This window comes from Amblyraja radiata, chromosome 8 (genome assembly GCF_010909765.2).
Source record: "Amblyraja radiata isolate CabotCenter1 chromosome 8, sAmbRad1.1.pri, whole genome shotgun sequence".
In the NCBI taxonomy this organism is placed as follows: domain Eukaryota; kingdom Metazoa; phylum Chordata; class Chondrichthyes; order Rajiformes; family Rajidae; genus Amblyraja; species Amblyraja radiata.
Window position 1 is genome coordinate 22,797,717 of NC_045963.1, and position 22,868 is coordinate 22,820,584.

The window sequence follows — 22,868 nt, forward strand, 5'->3', positions numbered from 1 at the left end:
GTGTAATCATTCTTTCTCTACTCCCCTATAATCCTTCTACTAGTTAATTTAAATCTATGCTCTCTAGTTATGTTTTTTTTCTGTCAAGGGAAATAGGACCTTTATATTTATCCTCCAGAAAAATATGTTCAGAACTAAAAGCAGGTAGGTCTGTAATAATTTTGCAAAATGGTGAGCGTAAAGTGGACCTTCCTTTCTCTGTGAATCAAGTGATAATCAAGCGTTCCACCATGTGTGTGCTTCAACGGCCTATACATATTGCGATTTTCAGATAGATATTATTTACCTGGATTTTTGTAGCATGGTCTTGTCACACACAGTAATTACCCACAATAACTCCACACCCATGCTTGCTTTGTCCTGATGCAAAAAGCCTATCTGAAGCAACCAGAGTCCTGAGTTAAAGGCCCTGAGCAGTTGGACTGTCCAGAATAATGCATTGGTTAAGCTACATCCTTAAACTCCCCTGATACCATTAATGGCTGGTATTCAGAAACATTAAGAACAATTCATTAAAAAGTTTCTACACTTTGTAAAAAAAAAAGTAAAATACTTAAAATCAATTATAAATTCCATTTGAAGAAGGATCCCGATCTGAAATATCATCTGTCCACTTCCCTCCACAAATCCTAGCTGGCCCAGAGTTTCTCTTATTTACTTTCTTCTCATCTTTCTTCCCTGCAGTCTTAATCGCTGTTGAAATCATCAGGTCTAAACAGATGCCAACACCAAGAGCCAGTGCCCCCATTTAAATGCCAGAGTCCTATCTGTTAGCCTTTACCAGTAGCACCGAGGCTAATTATTTACTGATAAAGATATTAATAGTTTAACTCTTGAGTATTTTATATATGGTCAATATTTTTATCTCAATTCCTTATAGATTTCTGCCATTTAACCATCCAACCATATTTAAAACCTATGAGCCACTCCTAAATACTAGCACCAAATATGGTCCAATCGCTTATGGAACTAAGCATTTCAGAGCAACAGAAGATACACCAACCATGAATAAGGTAGGCAAGCTACAATGCTTCACTGTTTACTTTTTATGTATCTTCCAATGGTGGTGGTGATGATTCTTAAGATAGAGTTTCTTAACATCTATATACATCATTAAAATGAAATTTAATAGAATTTTTGAAATATGATTTAAAAATCAATGGATACGTATTATGTCTTGTAATTTCAAGTTAATTATTGGTTTATTGAAAAAATATTTTTCGTTAGCAATATCCATAATTTTAAAAACATGAGTTAGAGAGGAACTCGTACTTTAAAGTTGAATTTATCCATCTATTGCATTCTCAACATTAGCAAAATACATTTTGACGGTATTTATAAATTTGATATTTAACAACTAGCATCATTTGAATTATGCATTTTCTTACAGAAAGAAAATATATAATGTGCACACATAGGCATGTATGTGTGTGTGGGTGTACACACATTAACAAGGTTATGGAGCATTCTTTAAAACAAATTTTGGAAAGAATGAAATAACCCAGCTAACAATATGCAGATATTCGTTTCACAGCATCTCCTTTACTTAGTGACATGCATGACATTTCCCACTTAGCTAACTTGGTGTTTAATTGACACTTGCAATATATATTTGATTCAATTCCAATAATCATTTGAAGAAAGGCACAAAAATGAAAGTCATCTTTTAGTTAAACAGAAATTTACATTCCTGATAGAAAACATTTCAGGAATGTTTTGTTGAGAATATCTTTCAATCTGCAGCCATTCATTATTATGCTAGTGAAATGGGGATTTCTAAATTTAGAGAATTTTGTGTTTGATCTTTGCGAAAATATACCTTAAATGTTTTTATCTGTTAACAAATTAATTTGCACCTGCTTTTCTGATTGAAAACTAACGCAGAGAAGATACATAAACAGAACACTTAATTTGCCACAATTATTATTACACATCACTATTGTTAAACAGCTCAACATTTCACCTTGCATGATACAAGTTCAAGTTCAAGTGAGTTTATTGTCATGTGTCCCTGTATAGGACAATGAAATTCTTGCTTTGCTTAAGCACACAGAAAATAGTAGGCATTTACTACAAAACAGATAAATGTGTCCATATACCATGATATAAATATATACACACGTGAATAAATAAACTGATAAAGTGCAAATAGCAGAAAGTGGTTATTAATAATCAGAGTTTTGTCCGAGCCAGGTTTAATAGCCTGATGGCTGTGGGGAACACCAAAGTTCCACATAGTATCTTGCTTCATGGATACCGAAGATCCACTGTATTTGTGTAAGTGAGATGTTGCTCACAATCTTATAAAATAAAAACCATGGATAAATATTGTTCAGGTGTTGCAACTTATAAAACCTATTCCTGTGCTTGCACGTGTCTATGAAATCTTATACTTGAATGATGAGAATGGTAGCGGTGGGGCAGCATAGTGGAAAACCATAAAGTATTTGTTGGAATTTCATTAATTTATTTGTTGGAAAACTCAGATTAATTTGCAGTGATCATTGTTCAGAAATGATCAAATTGATATCTATGAGCAAAAATTATTTACATTAAAATACTTTGCTTATTAGCTGTGAATTGTATAACAAGTACTAATGTAAGTTGGAAACTTTTTTCCCCACAAAGTATTGAAATTGTTACATTTAAACTTGATTTTAACAAATAAGCAATTAATTTTATAATGCCAGAAGCTGCTTACAATTCTCATATTTCTAACATCATTGTATTTAAATTAAACTATGTTTCTTTGAATTGTATTAGTTGCAACCATAAACTTCATGTCTTTGTTTTTAGTTCTTGGCATGAAAAAAAGAACTGGGAATGTAGACCAGTGGCCAATGTGATGCAGAGAGTTGTGAATCTGTGGAATCATCCAGAGAGTTGAGAATCTATGGATAACTCTGCCACAGAAGGCAGTGGAGATGAATTCACTGGATATATTCAAGATATGGCTATTAGGGCTAATGAAATCAAGGGATATGGGGAGAAAGCAGAAACAGGGTACTGATTTCGGATGATCAGCCATGATCATATTGAATGGGGGTGCTGGCTCGAAGGGCCGCATGGCCTACTCCTGCACCTATATTCTATGTTTCTATGTCATTGATTATAAAAAAAATATACTGGTGCAAAGTTGGCTGCTTCACCTAAAACGTAAAGTTCTGTAAAAGTTTTATTTTAAAACCAATCTTTTCTCACCAGCATCTTTTCTTACGAAACTCTAAACTCGTGAAACATTGCATATTGAAAGATTCCAGTTAACCATTCGCTGAGGGAAAAACATAAAAACAAATCAGTAGAAAATTATCTCAGTAGATAATGTAGAACATTAAGTCAACCTTTCTTCCTCAATAGTTCTAAAATAGAGTGGGAAGTAGAATTGATCATGGATTTAATGTTGCAAATCCCTGGGTGCAGAAACATGGGTGCAACTATGACTGTCTGCCTATTGCAGTCGATGATTGAAACTGCTGTCAGTAGCATCCTGACAATAATGAACATTCGGCTTAACGACCGTGATTATGATTATCAGAATTGATGTGCAAGTGCAATGTGCAGGGATCATTACAGCTGAACTTTACAGCTGTGAAGCAAGCTTTGGTTATGGATAATTGTACTTTTACATGTTGATTGAGATGAAATATGCTTTCAACAGACAACATTATATTATTCTTCAAGGCCCCATTCAGATTTTAATCTTTGCAATTGTCCAGGTAAAACCACTATTACTCTAACACTTATTTTGACCTGCAAGCTCAAAGTCCTTTAAGCTATTCCTTTGGAGCACTAAGCAAAATGGCTATGTAACATTTACCCTTCATCCAGTGTAGTAGAGACACACACTACTATTCAGATGTTGATTTTGCACTGACTGAGTTTTAAATTGCTCCCTCTGCATCGTACACTTTTGGTCTTCACTACAACAGTGGTTCAAACACATTCCCTAAGATGTACCCCAGTTGCATATGATTTTTAACAATTCATATTGAAATAATCATAATTGAAAGCAATGGCTTAGAAAGAAAAAGTAATTTAATGCTGAACTACATTGTTCTGTGCATAAGTTTAGTGTAGAATCTCTAAAGTCTAAGTCAATTGGTATTTCTATTCGTCGACACAAATGTGACAGTGATGGTATGAAAATTCAATTTAGAGTTAGGCATAATTATCAACCACACTGTTTCATTAAAATTATGGCTTTCATTGAATTTTGTATGAATGTTAATAAGGAAATGTTAATACCTTTTCTTTTTGTTCCATGATTAAGCATTACATATTTATTCAGCAAAGAGAAGAGACATCTATATTAGTTTAAGCTGTTGTCAAAGTATAAATGTTAGCTCAATGGTTCATCTGGGATAGTATCGTAATGCAATATATTTTGTAAGTATTGACAGTGTGGTCATTGGACACATCGACAGGTTAGATTAAGTAAAAATCCATGAATTTGTTTCATGAGTTACACTTTCAAAAAGCTGGCAATTCTAAGTCTTAATTCACACACAAACAAATATTAAATATGTGGATGGTGAGGAGTAAATTTGAAGCAGCCGCATGAATTTTGGAATCTTTCATAGGGGCAGAAAGCTTATGTTGCACTGACAGATCAATGGATGAGGAAAACCTTTCAGAAATAAGACGTGATTTTTCAAAAAGAGTGTTAAAACATGATTATGGAGTCGCATTTGGGGTTAGAGGTAGAGAATAATAAATTGGTTTGAAACCTGGTTAGGACAGACGAAGTAGAGTGGGAACTAAAGGGTACCCGACGGGACGTTGAAGGACGAGAAGCCGAAGCCAAGAAACCGAACGGATATGACGCCGAAAAGCCAAGATATCGAACGGACACGATGCAGAAAAGCCAAGATACCGAACGGGCATGATGCCGAAAGGATATGAAGCTGAGCGGACACAACGCCGAAAGGATACAAAGCTGAACAGACACAATGCCAAAAGGATACAAAGCCAAACGGACACCATGCCGAACGGAAAAAACGCAGAACGGACATGACATCGAAAAGCCACCGAATGGACATGACGTCTCGGGGGACGGGATTTGGCCGAAACCTTGTCAGCGATTTGCACAGACCCCCGCGTCCATCACATCACTGGCCAGGAGGGAAATGGGAGGGTGGGGGCTTGAGCTTGCATTTGTAAAATGGTGGCAGTGACTCCAAGCTGCTGCGATTGCCACAGAGGCTTTTCGACGTCGTGTTCGCTCCCCGTCAGATCTTAAGCCGAAAAACAATCTGACGCCGAACGCACATGAAGCCGAAATAATAAACAGATATGAAACACTAAAACACTTTAAAAAATCTATATTTGCTGCAAGAATACACAAACAAATTTATTAATTAACTATTTTAAAATGTAACAAGGTACAACAATTTAACTATTTTAAAATGTAACAAGGTACAACAATTTAACTATTTACGAATATGACGTCGAAAAACCTCTGTGGCAATCGCAGCAGCTTGGAGTCACTGCCAGCATTTTACAAATGCAAGCTCAAGCTCCCCCACATCCTCCCGTCTCCCCCCCCCAGTGATGTGATGGAAGCGGGGGCCTGGACCAATCGCTGCCAAGGTCTCGGACAAATCCCGTCCCCGGATACGTCATGTCCGTTCGGCGGCTTTTCGACGTCATATCCGTTCTGCGTCTTGTCCTTTCGGCATGGTGTCCGTTCGGCTTCGTATCCTTTCGACCTGGAGTCCGTTCGGTATCTTGGCTTTTCGGCGAGATGTTCGTTCGGCATCTTGGCTTCCACTTCTTGGCTTCTGCTTCTCATCCTTCAACGCCCTGTCTGCACATCAACTAAAGAGAGCTTAAAGTAACCTCTGGATTACTTTTAGTGCCATGAGCAAGTCGGTATAGGAATAAAAGGATAAATCCAATGATGGCATGTACATTGGGATGGTGCAGGGGAATTTCTTTAAGTTCCTGGAACATTGGGACTGTGTCAGGAAAGAGTGACCTACACTGGAATGGGACCAACATCCTAGTAGGGAGATAGACACAAAATGCTGGAGTAACTCAGCGGGACAGGCATCATCTCTGAAAAAAAGGAATTGGTGACGTTTCGGTTTGAGACGCTTCTAGTACGGAGGGGTGCTAGTGCTATTAGAGAAGGTTTAAAGTGAGTTGGCAGGTGAATGGGGCTCAGAGTAGATGTTCAGATGGGAAGATTCAGTCACCTAGAGAAGAACATTTTAGTAACTAGAGAAGGCAGAGCAGGCTAGTAAATGCACACGGGGGAATACTAAAACAAAATTACTTCTATTTTAATACAAGGTCAAACTAGTAAGGTGGGTGAACTCAAAGCTTTAATTAAAACATATGACTGGACTTTGTTGCCACTACTGTCATTGTTGAAAGATAGGCAGGACAGATAATTTAGTATCAGTAGGTTGGGAGTTTTCAGGTGAGATACAGGAGCATTAAAATGGGACATGGCATTGCACTGTCAGCCAAGAAATACATTATTTCAGTAATGAGGGAGGATAACCTTGACGGCTCCTCAAATGAGGCTATGTGGCTAGAGATTATGAACAAAAAAGGGTATTGTCACCTAGTTGGGAGTGACCAACAAACAGTTAACAGAAATATAGAAGATCAGATACATAGGTAAATTACAGAGAGGTGCGGAAAAAAGTAGCGTTATAGTACATTAAAACCAAATATTAATAGTGTAAATGGCTCAGAAGTAGCAAAGAAGAGGTTTTTGGAACAATATGTAGTTAAACCAATGAGGGAAGAAGCATTATAGGATATTATCTTGTGAAATGTAACCGATAAGGTGAAGAGATTGTCAGTGAGCATGCATTTTGGACATACTGACCGTAACTCCATATATTTCAATATATTTATCTATCCTTTAACTGGCTTAAGATTAGATAAAGAAGGATCTTTCAAATTTTCCATTCATTGCTGATCCAATATTGCCCTTGAGAAAATAGTAGTGAGCCGTCTTTTGACTATCAGTGAAGGTATTCCAAAAGTACTGTTTATGATTGCATCAATGTGCTGGGTCCAGGACAGATCTTCAGAGATATGCACGGCCAGGAATTTGAAGCATTTGACTCTCACCACCATTGTTCCGTCGATCCTCATCCTTCCACTTCCAAAGTCAACAATCAGTTCCTTGGTCTTACTGGTGTTGAGAGCAAGGTTGTTGTTCTGGCCCCTTTTTGTCAGTCGATTGATCTCCCACCTATATTCTGACTCATCACCATCTGTATTTCGACCAACAATGATGGTATCACCGGTGAACTTGAAGATGGAGTTCGAATTGTGTCCGGCTACACAGTCGTGACTATACAGTGAATAGGGGTCTGAGCACGCAGCCTTGGGGTACTCCCATGCTGATATTGATCGAGGAAGAAGTGTTACTGCTAATTTGTTTAGATTGTGGTCTGTTAATGGGGAGCAGTAACCAGTTGGAAGGGGATTTTGGTTTTGAACACCGAGCTGTAGTGGTCCATTGCAGAGTGGAAGCCAGTGAGATTGCATCCATCATTGACCTGTAAGCAAATTGTAAGGGGCCCAGGCTCTCGCTAAGGTAGGAGTTGATATGCGCCATAACCAACCTTTCAAAGCACTTAATTACCACAGACTTAATGCCATCGGTTGGTAGTCATTGAGGTGCGTCACCTTACTCTTCTTGGGAAGTGGTATTATTGATGCCCTTTTGCTATTGAAGATGGTGGGAACCTCAGACCTCTGCAATGAGAGGTTGAAGATGTCTGCATATACTCCAACCAGTTGGTCTGCACATGTTTTAAGAACACAACCAGGCATACCATCATGTATATTTTAGCCTTTATGATGGCCTTATATCTGGATTTTTTATATAATTGTGTATAACATTTTGTATAACTTCTGCCATTCAGGGATCTCTGGCAGTTAATAGAAAAATATATTTTGTCAAAGCTAAATCAGTACTTCATTGAGAATCACCAGATTTGGAGAGAACTCAATAATCCAATAATCAATACTCTTGCTTAAGCTTTCTGAATAATTTGGAATTTTTACTTTTATTTGCTACATTCTGATGTTTAGAACCTCAGACATAGAAATTTTAATTTTTCAACGTATATCATTTTGTTTTAAATTAGTAGGGCAGTACAGTGGTGCAGTTGGTAGAGCTGCTGCCTCGCAATGCCCGAGACCGAGATCCGAGCCTGAGCTCACATGCTGTCTATGTGGAGTTTGGACGTTCTCACTGTGACTGAGTGAGTCTACTCCAGGTTCTACAGTTCCTCCCACATCCCAAAGACTGGCAGGTTTATAGGTTAACTGGGCTCTGTAAAGTTTTCTCTAATGTGCAGGGAGCGGATGGGAAAGTGGGATAACGTTGAACTTGTGCGCGCAAGTGATCGAAGGTCAACAAGGACTAGATGGGCTGAAGGGCCTATTTCCATGCTGTGTCTCTAAACTAACCTAAACTAATATAATGGCAGCTAATGTAAAATAATGTTTAAGTATGTTCTCAAGTTTTTACTTCAGAAAGTTGCTTGAGTTTGTTGATGAATGTCCAGCATTGGTATATTTCACTCTAATAAATCATGGAGAGTACAAGCTTAGGAATCTGGACCAATCTAGGTACAAATGCCATGTCCACCACAAGTCATGGATTGGTCAAATCGACTGTTCCTCTGTTGCTGTTATTGACAAATGAGTAAAAATATAAATTTAACATTGGTAGTGTGGCTAATTATGCTGGTTGAGTAAAGATTTTGAAGATCAGTGACTGGAGCTCCACTTTATGTACATATTCACAGAGTTGATATGAACCCCTGTTTAAAAAACAATCCTACGCATTGTACATCTTATGAAAGACTGTTTTTCAGCTAATACAGTGAAGCCCAAGTCCCCAGGATCTATACTGCAGTTTAATAGCAAAAAAATGACTTGAGTAATTAAGTGATTGTTATTATTTCTTTACTGCACTGTCCTGATAAGATGGCTGACGGCCAACAGGAATTTAATATTAGTGATTGGGCACAGGAATTTGAATTATCTGACCAGACTTTAGTAGCCCTTAGGGAGAAGGGGTTCTCTTCAAAATGAGCATTTTCTAAATTGACCCCTGAGATGATTAAAAAGGAGTTTATTAAGTCTATTACTCTGGCACAACATATGCTGTTGATTGATGTAGGAGTTGCTTCATGATCTGTTAGCCAATTACCATTGAAGCAGATTGTTGAGGCAGGTGTTTCCTCCATTTCTGTGGGGATTTTAAAGGAGCAGTTATATTCTGCCTTCAAGTTTTATTGAGATTTTTTAGTTACACTTTTCAATTGAATCTTGCCCTGTTTTAATCAATGGCCAAATGTATAGAAATCATTGTCATATTTATTAGACAACCAGTTCCAACATACTTCAGCAATCTGGCTCCACAAATCCATGACAAACTAATTGATCTACTAGATGGGCAAATAAATCACTTTATTCCTGATGACTGGAGTTGCAAATATTGTAAATCTACTGTCTTTAAACATATTGGAAAATGCTGAAACATTGATGTAATTATTGTAGAGGTTGTAATGTGCTGAAGATTGTTTTATATTTGCCAAAAGGATTTTAAATGTGCAGCGATCAAATAAGCACCAATATAACTCTTGCCTTGCCAACACCCTCCCCGTCCCCCTTCACTTTTACCCCAACCAAAAATCAATTAACCATGGCATATTTGTCTTAAAGCTGTATCTTGCCCCATGATTTAAAAAAAAGCACTATTATAATTCTAAAAAAATTACAGCAACAAATTATTATCAACACTTAGACATCTTTTTATCTTGTTTAAGATTTAGTGCAGCATTGGCAGCATTAGATATTTCATGGCATAAAAGTCACAGATTTAAGCAAATAAGGCTAATATTCTAGATTAACCTGATGTAGTTGTTATAGATTTTACTCATATTGCTTGTGCTTGCTGTTTGAGGGCCCTACCAATTTGAGTACAATTAACTTGTGTATTCCAATTAATTATCAGGAGCAGATTTTTGAATTCAGCTAACAGTGATTCATATTGCCCCGTTCCAATTAAATTTTTTAAGACATATTTAAGCACCTTATTCTAATTAATAGATTTGGTCATAACTTTCAAATGCATAACTTTCTCAGGCCAAAGAGCTAAAGCAAAATGTAGGAATAATGCGATCATGTAAAAATGTACTGATTATCCAGTAAAGTACAATTGTTACAATGGTTTAATAAATGCCTTCAAGTAAGTAATTGGGACCCACAGGAAGCTAGTTAAAATTAAAATGACTAATAATTTAAGTTAGCTAAAAAAAGTACAATTTACTTGTACTTTTACATTTAATAAACTGCTAACAGCTAAAGGCCAAGTCAAAGTCAAAGAAGGTATCGTGTTATTCTGATAACACCTGAAGATGAGATGTTTGTAATGCATTTGATAAGACTTGTAGGTGAAATAGGTCAAAGAATCTCCTTTATTTATTTTCTGCGCATGCTGAAAATTTACCAATAGTATGAGGATATCACGGGATTAAGAATTTAATGAAAGTGGAAACAAAATTTGAAGTCAAGGGGATCAGGAGTGAACTTCTCTAGGTGCTACATGTTCAAGATTGCACGGTACACAACTGCAATTATTGAGTCATGAGGTAGTCCCATACTTAGCAAGATCTGCACAATGTCTAGGGTTGGCAGAATAATACAAAGGATACAAAGAATACAAACAAAGGATACAAAGGACATTTATTATCACATACACAAATTGGTGTAGTGAAATTTGACTTGCCATGCAGCACACAAATAAAGATAAGATTCAACATTAAAGAATTTAACAATAAACATAAAAACATCCCCCCACAATGGTTCCCACTGTGAGGGAAGGCACAAAGTCCAGTCCCCATCCCCTTGTTCACCCATAGTCGGGGCCTATTGAGGCCTCTGCAGTCGGCGCTACGGCGGCCCGATGTTTCAGGCCCTCTCACCGGGTGATTGTACTCCGGCGTCGGGAGAACCCTCTCAGCGGCTTGGGACACCTGGAACGGCCGCTTCCTTACTGGAGACCGCGGCTTCTGAAGCCAACAGGCCGCGCTGGACGGAGCTCCACCACTGGTGATCTTGCCGAGAGATCCCAGGCTCCCGATGTTAAAGTTCAGCGCCGCCACCCGCAGATGCCGCTCCACAGTCCCGCAGCTCCGCGATGTTCACCTGCGGTCTCAGCATTCCGGAGCTCCAGCGCGGCGACCCGGGCAAGGCATCTCCCGCTCCGCGATAGCGCTCCAGCGCTGTGCCGCCGCCGAAGCCGTGGTGCTCAGGAAACGCCGCTCCAGACCCGTTGGTAGGCCGCGAGGGTGGGTCGAAGATGCTGCCAGGAGAAAAGCCGCCTCTCCGACCGGGTAGGGACCAGGAAGAGCAGTTTCCCCCCACTCCACCCCCCACATAAAAAAGAATAGACCTCCAAACAAAACACTATTTAACACACTAAAAATAAAAGAAAGAAGTGAAAAGACAGACAGCTGCAGGCTGGGCAGCCACACCCAACTTGACAGCGCCCCAGTTGCAGCAAGTAACATATATATATAAATAAATATCAATGTCTAATGCAGAAATCCTCACCATCAGTTTTTGAAATTCTGCAAACAAACAGTCGTAAATCACAATCAATATTTTAGGGATGACCATTGATCAATATCACATAAATACTATAGCTGAAAGAATATTTGAGTATTCCGGTACTGCAGATTTCATGATTCCCAAAATGTTTCCATGCTGACAAGACAAATAGGAATGGTGAAGGAATACTTTCCATTTCCCCAGATGGTGCATTATTAGGGCAAAGTAGCACACTACAAACCTGTATGACTTTGGAGTATGGGAGGAAACAGGAGGGCACAGAGAAAACCCACATGGTCACAGGGAGAATGTGCTGACAGCACCCACAGTCAGGATCGAACCCAGGTCTCTGGCGATGGAAGGCAACAACTCTACCATGGTTCCACCCCAATCCCCAAAGTGAGCAGACATCCATAGGTTCAGAAAGGAGTAGATTAGAATGATTAAGAATGGTGGAGACATTGAATTTATCAAGTTAATGATGAATAGTTCTGTAAAGGGCCAGAGGTCAGAGGAAGGGATATCTGAAAGCTAGGGGAAAGGGTCTACCTTCTGGATAAAGAGTCCTGGTAAGAAGAAAGGCACTAGTGAAGGTGGTGGAAAAGGAGCTCAACATCATGCATGCTCAGAATTCATTGAGGACGTAGGAGGATGAAGTGGAAGTGGAAGTGGAAGCCATTGCTGATTATTTGAGATCGAGGTTTAATTAGAAAGGATACTTGAAAAGTGAAATTTAAAAAGAAAATGGATCAGATCATCAGACAATCAGACAGAATCAGTGGAGGCAGAAACAGGTTTAAGCCATTTCAGGTCAATGACCTTTCATCAGAACTGGTCAACTGAAAGATTAAAAGACCATTGACCTAATCTTATATGTTACTAAAAGTCTGATCTTGACCACTTCCTGTTGTTCTGTATATTGATGTTAGAAAAAACTCTGCCACTTACGGCTGTGATTTTTGGCCATCTTACTCAGAGTCCCCCTCCGCTGCACAGGACAAGAGGATTTTTCCCATCGATGAAAATTAAAAGAGTTATTAGCGTTTTAAAAATGTTGAGATTCTCTCTCCTGAAGGCCACGCCCCTTCTGGAGGGACTATAAAACCCAGAAGTGTTGAGTGCCTCAGTCAGTCTCTGCAAGATGGGGGGAGCGAGAGGATCACGTCTCTCTGTCTGAGCTGTGAATAACACTGAACACATGTCTACTAAACTGTGAGTGGTTTTACTGACCAGTCAGTGCCCTTAATGTGGTTTCAAAATATAGTTTGGAAATGCTAAAGCTGTTGTTGCCTCTGGTTTGGAAATGCTAAAGCTGTGTTGCCTTTGGTTTGGAAATGCTAATGCTGTGTTGCCTTTGGTTTGGAAATGCTAAAGCTGTGTTGCCTCTGGTTTGGAAATGCTAAAGCTGTGTGCCTTTGGTTTGGAAATGCTAAAGCTGTGTTGCCTAATTAAAGTTGCCTTGCCTAATTAAAGTTGCCTTACCTAATTAAAGTTGCCTTGCCTAATTAAAGTTGCCTTGCCTAATTAAAGTTGTCTTGCCTAATTAAAGTCGCCTTGCCTTCTATATAATTAAAAGTCTAATCTTGACCACTTCCTGGTTGCGCTTTATATTGATTTTAGAAAAAACTCTACCACGTATGGCTGTGAATTTTGGCCATCTTACTCAGAGTCCCCCTCCACTCATCAGATACTGAGGATTTTTCCCATCGATGAAAAATGAAAGAGTTATTAGTGTTTAAAAAGATGTTGAGATTCTCTCTCCTATCAATTATGCCATGAAGGCCACGCCCCTTCTGGTGGGGGGGTCTATAAAACCGAGAAGTGTGGGCATGGCTCAGTCTCTGCAAGATGGAGAAGGGAGAGGTCATGACTCGCTGTCTTTAGTGGCCTTGCACCCTGCTTGAAATGGTATGCAACGGTACTTAAATTTGGTGTCCTTGCACCCTGCTTGAAGTGGTAAGAAACTGCACTTGAATTTGGTGGCCTTTCACCCTGCTTGAAATGGAATTTCAAGGAATAGCCGTGACTCAATTGCCAGCCCACCAGCCGTGAGTGAGTGAGCTGCCAGCACAACAGGCTTGAGTGACTGAGCCGCCAGCCCAAGAATCCATTCGGCCCACAATGTCCATACTAGCCCTCTGGAAACCAGTCCCTTCAGCCCCCAACACCCATACTAGCACTCCAGAAAGCCCCCCCAACTGACCACCAATATTGGAATTGGTGGAGAGGTGGAATATTGCGTTGGGGGACCAGCCCTCCCGTGTGATGCTGGGACCCAACGGGTTCCACTTAGTCTAGTTACTAACTATTTCCTTCTCTGGACCTGCTGAATATCTCCAGTATTCTCTCTCAGATTAAACATCCAGCCTGGTCTTTCTTCAAACATAACGATCCTGCCTCCTCTTAACAAAACTCCATCATGAGCTACAAATACATCTTCCCCTGCATTCCTCAGTACATCGTGTAACATTTTTTAAATTGTCTCCCATTTACCTTTGTGTTGATAGGGTATTAAAGATTGTATGGAACATTTTGTTTTCTTGTCTACTTCATCAATTGTTAGAATCTCTGGGAGTTGCATATTGTGCAGTAAAGCTGATGAGCTCGTCCGTCAAGTTTAAAGAAGGACTCCCAACAGAGGCTGGGTTTGGACATTGTGACACTTTATCTGATGGATTTTCTTTTCCTGCACAAATCTATGCAGTTGCAATATCAAAAACCACCTTTGGTTCTGACGTAAAGGATTTGACGTTGGCTTTCAAAGACAGGAACAGACAAATTCAGAGTTTGTGGTCTTTACAAATGTTGATGGATTGTATTCTCCATGCTATTGCAAGTGCCTATCATTCAACCTGATTATAAAGCTGCCTCAGTTGCTTTGGCTCGGTATACAGTTCCTGTTTCTGAGTCAAAAACATTGTAAATGAATCTACTGTACCCATATTATGAAAGCATAATCTACGGTATTACTCTATGGTAGTGAACAACTGTTGCCTTGATGGTGCTGTAATCCTTTGAGAAAAACATCAAAACAAAGTCATTCTATCTATTCAGGTGGGTATTAAATGATTTAGAATATATTCACAAAACAGAAAGGACTTTTCCAAGTTTGGGGTCAATATTGTTTCCTCAAATAACAATTCAAAAATAGTTTAATTGTGTTACCTGCATACTCACTTATTAATAATTGGTAGAGCATAGTGTATACAAAAGGATATTATTTTTACTCGTATATATCTGTCGTTGTGGAACAATTTCCTCACATTTACCTCACTGGGAGATTCTGAATGCATAAGTAGAAGATATTTAGTCTGTATTTCTTCCCAATATAGAGAACAATGAAGTCCCTGGAAATCAAATCATTAATTATTGCCAACTTTAATTTCCTACTGGATGTTTGCATTATTTACAACCAGTGACTGCACTGCTATTGTGATAATAGCGTTGAAACATCCTATGGTTGTGATCATCCAAAGCAAAGTTCTCACTTACCTGATCTCTTCTGAATGTGTCTGTAATTCTTCTCCTCTGCTTTATTTGAAGGCTGTTGGTACTTTATGACTGAAAAACAGACCAAAAATAAACAAAATGATTTGTGGTCGTATTGATAACAAAACTGTCAACACTTGTGATCATTACTTTGTCAAAGTGACAGCAACGTGAGGAACTGGAAATACATTCAAAAGGTTGATGTGATGTTGAAATACAGGCTTACCTACAGCAGAGAATTTTCCATCAGATTTCTGGATCACTTAATGCCCATGAGGAAATTTGCTTCATTTCTCATTGATATTTTATTTCCCTTTAGCAAATATTTAGATATAAAACTCCCCACTTGGCTAAAACCTTTAACCATTTTTCCTTCAACCTCGTTGTTTTGGTCAGACTGCTATTTGCTATCCTCCGCCAAATATCATGACAGGTCCTGCTGCTGCATTGAGGAGATCCCCCAAGCCTGAGGCGCTTGAGGCAGGTGATGCCAACCTGTCCAGGAAATCTAGTTAGATCTGTACAAGGCCATCAGGGTCACCAAGGAACAATTCTAGACCAAGCTAGAGTCCCAGACTAACCATATAGAAACCTATCAATGGTGACAAGATTATGTCAAGCTACAAAACAAAGTTGGGCAAAATTACTGGCAACAACATATCCCCCCCTGACAATCTTAATGAATTCTATTATCATTTTTAACGGAAGGTCAGTAGAGTGATGTCATTAGGGCGACACAGTATTGCAGCTGCAGAGTTGCTGCCTTACAGCACCAGAGATCTGGTTTCAATCCTGACTACAGGTGCTGTCTGTACAGAGTTTGTACATTTTGCTTGTGACCACATAGGGTTTCTTCGGGTGCTCCGGTTTCTATCCACAGTCCAAAGGAATACAGGTTTGTAGGTTAATTGGCTTTGGTAAAATTGTAAATTGTCTCCAGTGTGTAGGAAAGTGCTAGTGTACAGATGATCGCTGGTCATTATGGACTCGGTGGATGTAGATTGGTTACTTCACACTAATCAATTGTAGTCCTTATTAGTAGAACCTCTGCCCACCATGCGGTTTATATTATCAGAACTCAGCTCATGCTGTTAGTCGAATTGCTGCTACGCTTGTTATAACAACATGCTGAAGTATACTGTAAGTTAACTTTAATAAACAATGTTGTACCATGTTCTGTGAATGACTGACTCATTTACATGGTGGCAGAAGTGGGATCTGCCTAAACGAACTTTTGGCAACCAGAACAGAGAACACAGATGCGCTGAGCAGCAACTTCCTCTACCGTTCGCATCGGGTAGTGTGGGCGTTTGATCACTGTGTTTAGGTCTCTAGGGTTGATGTAGATTCGGATTTCTTCCTTTTTTTCTTTGTTGCAACCACCATGGTGGAAACCCAGTCGGACGGGTCAGTAACTGTAGCAATGACACCCAGGGTCACCAGCCGCTTGAGCTCATTGTATACTCTGTCGCGCATAGCATGCAGGATGCGGTGTGGTGCTCGGACCACAGGTGTAACATTTCGATCAGTGGCGATATTGTACTTGATGGGCAGCTTTCCAAGCTTGTCGTCAAATAGTTCTTTGTATTGTGAGAGTATCTGCTGAGTGGAGCCCTCAGTGGGAGAGAATTAATGGACAGCAAGCCGAAAGGAGACCAGGCCTAGATCCTGGCATGCGTTGATGCCAAGCAAGGGTTGCAGAATCCGCCCAAACAATGAAAAACTTCATTTTGTGACCTTGTGGCAGCGTACCTCTTCCCCCATAGGCTCGTAACGTAGCCGTAGTGTTTTCAATACGTTCACTGCTACGAATTTGTTTAAATTCAGATAAAGACATGACATTACATTTCGCACCAGTATCAATCTTTGCAAGCGCAATGTTGTTGTTAATGAGGAGAGAGACTTCAGGGTCAAGTTGCTTGTTCGTGAAAGGAAGCATGGAGTGAATGTCTGAACCGTTATCTTGACTCGCAGGGAGGAGAGCGGGAGATGGCGCTTCCAGCTCTTGGAACTCGTTATCAGTAGGTTCATGTTTTAACAGGTGGTAATTTTGCCTTGGGAAAGATTGAGCCATGCGAGAGCGGCAACATTTTATAAAGTGATTAAATTTCTTACAATAGTGGAAAATTTTACCACATGCAACACAGAATTCGTGGCCTGGAGCGTGAGAGCCATTACAGTTGCAACTTAAGGATTTCAAAAGCTCTTTGGTGCTGTGGGTACCAGGTCCAGGCAGTGTCCTTGTGAGTCAGTTCCCGCAGGGGGGCAGATATGCCGCTGAGTTTGGGAATGAATTTCCCCAGGCCATTCTCAGGGCTTGTTTCCGTGCTGTATCTCTAAAGTCTAAAGTCTAAATCTGACCCAATACATGGTCACCATCTCAATTATCAGATCAGTCTTCTTGGAAGTGAACACATGGAAAGCAACTGGAGTCCTCGGCTATGTCTTTAGAACTTGTGTGAACCAGCTGGCGGGAATATTTACAGATATCTTTTACATCTTCCTATCCTAATCTGAAGTTCTCACCTGCTTTAACAAGAAAACTATCATCCCAGTGCCAAAGTAAAACCAGATAGCATGTCTTAATTACTACTATTTAGTGGGTCTGACTACAACTATAATAAAACATAGAGCAGAAGAACAGGCCTTTCAGCCCACAATGTCTGTCCAGAACATGATGCCAATTGCAACTCATATTTGCCTATACATAATCCATATCCCTCCATGTCCTGCATAGCCATATGCCTATCCAAATGTTTCTTAAATGCCACTATCAACCAAACACCTGGCGGCACATTCCAGGCATTCACCGCCCCCTGTGTAAAATATTTGCCCTACGCACCTCCTTTAAACTTTGCCTTTCTCAACTTAAAGCTATGCCTTCTAGTCTTTGATTTTTCTCCCTGAGAAAAAAGATTCTGGCTATCTACCCAAGAAATGCTTTGAGAGGTCACAGCACACAGAACTCACGCTTCCCAAAGAGCCGAGATCCACTGTAATTTGCCTATGGCTGCAACAGGTGCACAGCAGACATTATCTCCCTGCCCCTACACTCATCTCTGAAAAAATGACTACTACGTCAGACTACTATTTATTAACAATAGCCTCAACACCAAAATGGGCCTGTCCCACTTAGGCGACTTTTAGGCGACTGCAGGAGACTATGCCTTCGCCACATGGTAGCCACATGTTTTTGCGGGTGGTTGCCGAGGAGTCGCCTTCATGGTCATGAGGAGTTCAAAAATTATCGGCGGCTAGAATGAAGCCGCCATGGAGAGTAGCGAGAATTCTTGTGCCGTAGGTGGGTCGCCAGGAGGTCCTAGTGGGTTGCCAGGAGGTCGAAGGTGCTGACCGGTGAATTTCATTGGCTCATTGGGTGTAAAAAAACATAAGCAGTAGTTTTCAGAACCAAGGATAACCGACCGGTATTGTTAATGTCCGCCGAGCTTCACAGCTGTGTATCTCTGACTTCTTAAAAGTTGTCTCCACTCCTTCTCGCCCCCTTCTCCCCCGTCTCACACCCTCCCTCTTTTAAAGGACTTACCATACACTGTGCTTTTTAGCTTCTTAATTACAGCGCCAACCTTCCTGTTCATCGCGGTGTGGGTCTGTATCACATTGGCTTTGCACCGTGTGAATTTCACTCAAACAGCGCTCCCCCCACTTTCCCTGTCCCCCGCCTGCATAACGGGCTGATGAAGGAAGCGATGTGTTTGTGTGTGTTCCACTCTGACAGTCGCCATTTTTGTTGCCGGTTTTTCAGGCGGCTGCCGGCAACTTGACAATCACCAGCAGCCACCTGAAAAATCGCCTAAGTGGAACAGGCCCATTAGTCCAACCAAACTCATCTCCAAACTCCTGCGCCTGGGACTCAGCAACCCTTCTGCAACAGAATCCTTGACTTCCTGACCCAGACACTGCAGTAAGAACAGGGGACAAAACATCATCCGCAATAATTCTCAACACCTATCCTGCATGGCTACATTCTCAGCCTCTTACTAATCTCCTTGTACATTCACAACTATGCAGCCAAATTCTGCTATGAGTCCATTTACAGGTTTGCAGATGACACCACGTAGATCTCAACCAATGAGGAGACGGTGTACAGAACGGAGATAGAGAGTCATAGAGTAGGTATGACTATGACTATCACTATGACCAGACGCTAAACTGCATTTCGTTGTACCTATACTTGTATCTGTGCAATGACAATAAAGTTGAATTGAATTGAATTGTTACAAAACTTACCTTCAGAGGTGCTGCAGTTCTGCCACTGGCCGTGTGCACGACTTTGGCGCCTTTGAGAGGGGGGTGGGTTTAAAATGCCGTTTTCTACAGCCTGTTGAAGTCGATCTTTGTCAGGCTGTTTAGTTGCTGAAGAAAAATTGATCCGACTTGCGTTTTATCAAGTTTTTGAAAAACATCGCTGTATAAATTAATAGCAGGAGTAAAATAAAAATCGTCTTATAAAGCCGTCAATGCCGACAACGGGACGGATCTCACGTACAGGACAAAGCAAGGTAAGCCGTGTATTTTTACATATACACATGCTTCTTAGGATGCCTTTAATCAAAATTTCATGTTGCAAAAAGGTGATTTAGGCCCCATACCGGCAGTGTTTTTTCCCGACAATATGGGGTTTAAATTCACCGCAAATGCAAAGTTCCAAAGATCACGTTCCACAAAATCCCACTCGCAAGATGATTTAAATGGTCATTAATTTACGGGAATTAAACACTAAATTCCTTCCATTTGGCCTATAAATTCATGACATTGAGATTTAAAAATCATGTTATATTGTGAATTCTTGTGTGAATGTTATTTGGACACTTAGGCTATTTAAAAATGTTAATCTTTTCTTAAGAAATGGGTAGATGTTTAGATCTAGTAATTGAATTTTGCAATTAACTACAATTAGATAACTAACTAATTATATGCTTTAATTTCAGGCCATTCAAGTAAGATTGTTTCATATTTGTTTCAGATTGCTTCAATCTATAATAACTGAATATTTATTTCAGTTCTCTTAATTTTTAAGGAAGTTGTGGACTTTTGACTGTCCTCGATCACAGCTTTTGTGTTAAGTCAATGGAAAAGCAAAGGGAACAAGATGCTAATTTCCGAGTATGAGAATGGCCATAACCTTTTTAATACTGAAGATATAAAAGTGAATTCAGTGTCAAATTAAACTTCTTTTTATGCTTTATCTGATGGGATAAATTGCAAACTTGATTTTTTAAATCTCAAAATGTTGTAACATTGCTACATAGAATCTCAACAAAACTAAATAATAATAATAATAATAATAAATTTTATTTATGGGCGCCTTTCAAGAGTCTCAAGGACACCTTACAAAAATTGAGCATGTAGAGGAAAAACATGTAAGGGGAATGAAATAAATAGTAGAGACATGACTAGTACACAAAGTAAAGACAGAATTCAATACAAAACACAGTATGAGGCAATTAATGCACAGATGAAAAGGGACGGGGACGTGGGGCTAAGGATAGGCAGAGGTGAAGAGATGGGTCTTGAGGCGGGACTGGAAGATGGTGAGGGACACGGAATTGCGGATCAGTTGGGGGAGGGAGTTCCAGAGCCTGGGAGCTGCCCTGGAGAAGGCTCTGTCCCCAAAACTGCGGAGGTTGGACTTGTGGATGGAGAGGAGACCGGCTGATGTGGATCTGAGGGACCGTGAGGGTTGGTAGGGGGAGAGGAGGTCAGTGAGATATGGGGGGGCCAGATGGTGGAGGGCTTTGTAGGTGAGGACCAGGATTTTGTAGGTGATCCGGTGGGAGATGGGAAGCCAGTGAAGTTTTTTGAGGACTGGAGTGATGTGATGCCAGGATTTGGTTTGGGTGATGAGTCGGGCGGCTGCGTTCTGGACCAGTTGGAGTCGGTTGATGTAGGTGGAGCTGATGCCAAGGAGAAGTGAGTTGCAATAGTCCAGTCGGGAGGAGATGAAGGCATGGATGAGTCTTTCAGCAGCAGACGGTGTGAGAGAGGGTCTGAGTTTGGTGATGTTGCGGAGATGAAAGAAGGAGGTTTTAATGACATGGCGGATGTGAGGCTCAAGGGAGAGGGTGGAATCAAAGATCACGCCAAGGTTACGGGCCTGGGGAGATTGGGAGACAGTGGTGCCGTCGATGGTGAGAGTGGGGTTATTGATTTTGCTGAGTGTGGCTTTGGAGCCTATGAGGAGGAATTCTGTCTTATCGCTGTTGAGTTTGAGGATATTATGTTGCATATGTTAAATAGAGTGATACAGTGTGTTAACATAAACTATGTTAAATAGAGTGATACAGTGTGGAAACAGGCCCTTTGGCCCAACTTGCCCACACCAGCCAACATGTCCCAGCTACAGTAGCGTGGTGTCAAGAAGCAACCTCTCTGTCAATGTCAGCAAAAGGAGGGAGCTGGTCATATTCTTCAGGAAGCAGGATGGAGCACATGGCTCAAGCTGTATTAATGGTGCTGAATTAGAAATGGTGATTACTAGGTGTAAATAACACTAACAATTTGTCCTGATCCAATCATATTGATGCTATGAACAAGGAAGCACACCAACTCATCTACTTCCTCAGAAGGTGAAGGAAATTGTACAGATACACCACATAAAGCATCCTCTCCAGGTGCATCACAGCTTGGTATGGCAATTGTTCCTCCCAATTATACGAGAACATGCAGTTTTGTAAATGCAACCCAGTCCATCATCAATCCAGGTTCCGTGTCCCCCTTAACTCCCTGCCATCCCTCACATCCCCCCCCCCCAACCCCCCCCCCCTCCCATCCCCCGCCCCCCCCCCCCTACCCCCCCCCCCCTCCCATCCCCCGCCCCCCCCCCCCCCTACCCCCCCCCTCCAAACCCCACCCCCAATCAATTTTATCTGTATTTTATGTTGCCGCATCGAACATAATCAGTCCTCTCAAATCCTGGTCATTCTCACTTCTCTCCTCACCCTCTAGGTAGAAAATTAAAAGACTTGAAAGCACATACCACTCCTTCAAAAACAGTATCTCCTCTGGTGTTATCAGACTCTTGCACTGACATTTCATGTGCTAATTATGAATTCCCGATCTTCCAATCTCCCTTGTTGCGATGCTTGCACTTTTTCTACATTATCCACACTTTCACTGTAGCTGTAACACAACATTCTGCACTGTTTATTTTTTTCTTTTGCACAACGATATATTCATGTAAGTCATTATTGTTCTGGACAACATGCGAAACAAAGCCCCTGTACTTCAGGACAATTGACAATAATGAACCAATACCAATACCTGGAAGTGTTTCTTACATTGTTAGCTGTAGCTAGGTGAGAACGAAAAGGTGTGTGGGAGAGGGATGGAGAGAGAGTGAATGCAGGGGTTACTTGAAGTTAGAGAAATCAATACTCATACTCCTGGGTTGTAAGCTGTCCAAGCAAAATATGAGATGCTGTTCCTCCAATTTGCATTTAGCCTCACTGACAATGGAGGAGGCCGAGGAGAAAAAGGTCAGTGTGGGAATGGGAAGGAGAATTAAAGTGTTCAGCAACCGGGAGATCAGGTAAGTCCAGGCAGACTGTGCGAAGGTGTTCAGCAAAATAATTGCCCAGTCTATGTTTGGTCTCACCGATGTATAAGGGTCCACATCTTGAACAATGGATACAGTAGATGAGGTTGGAGGAGGTGCAAGTGAACCTCTGCCTAACGTGAAAGGACTGTCGGGGCCCCTGGACAGAGTCGAGGGAGGAGGTATAGGGACAGGTGTTACATTTGCTGCGGTTGCAGGAGAAAATACC

The 22,868-nt window shown here is 40.8% G+C and overlaps 1 protein-coding gene across 1 annotated transcript in view; it reads left to right on the forward strand.

Moving 5' to 3' along the window:
- The window catches only part of spata17 (spermatogenesis associated 17), a 181,951-nt gene that overhangs the window by 97,539 nt on the left and 61,544 nt on the right, over positions 1–22,868 (forward strand). Inside the window, exon 7 of the mRNA XM_033025369.1 lies at positions 881–1,013. Within this exon, the coding sequence (XP_032881260.1) occupies positions 881–1,013 (133 nt within the window). The remainder of the gene's footprint in view (positions 1–880; positions 1,014–22,868) is intronic.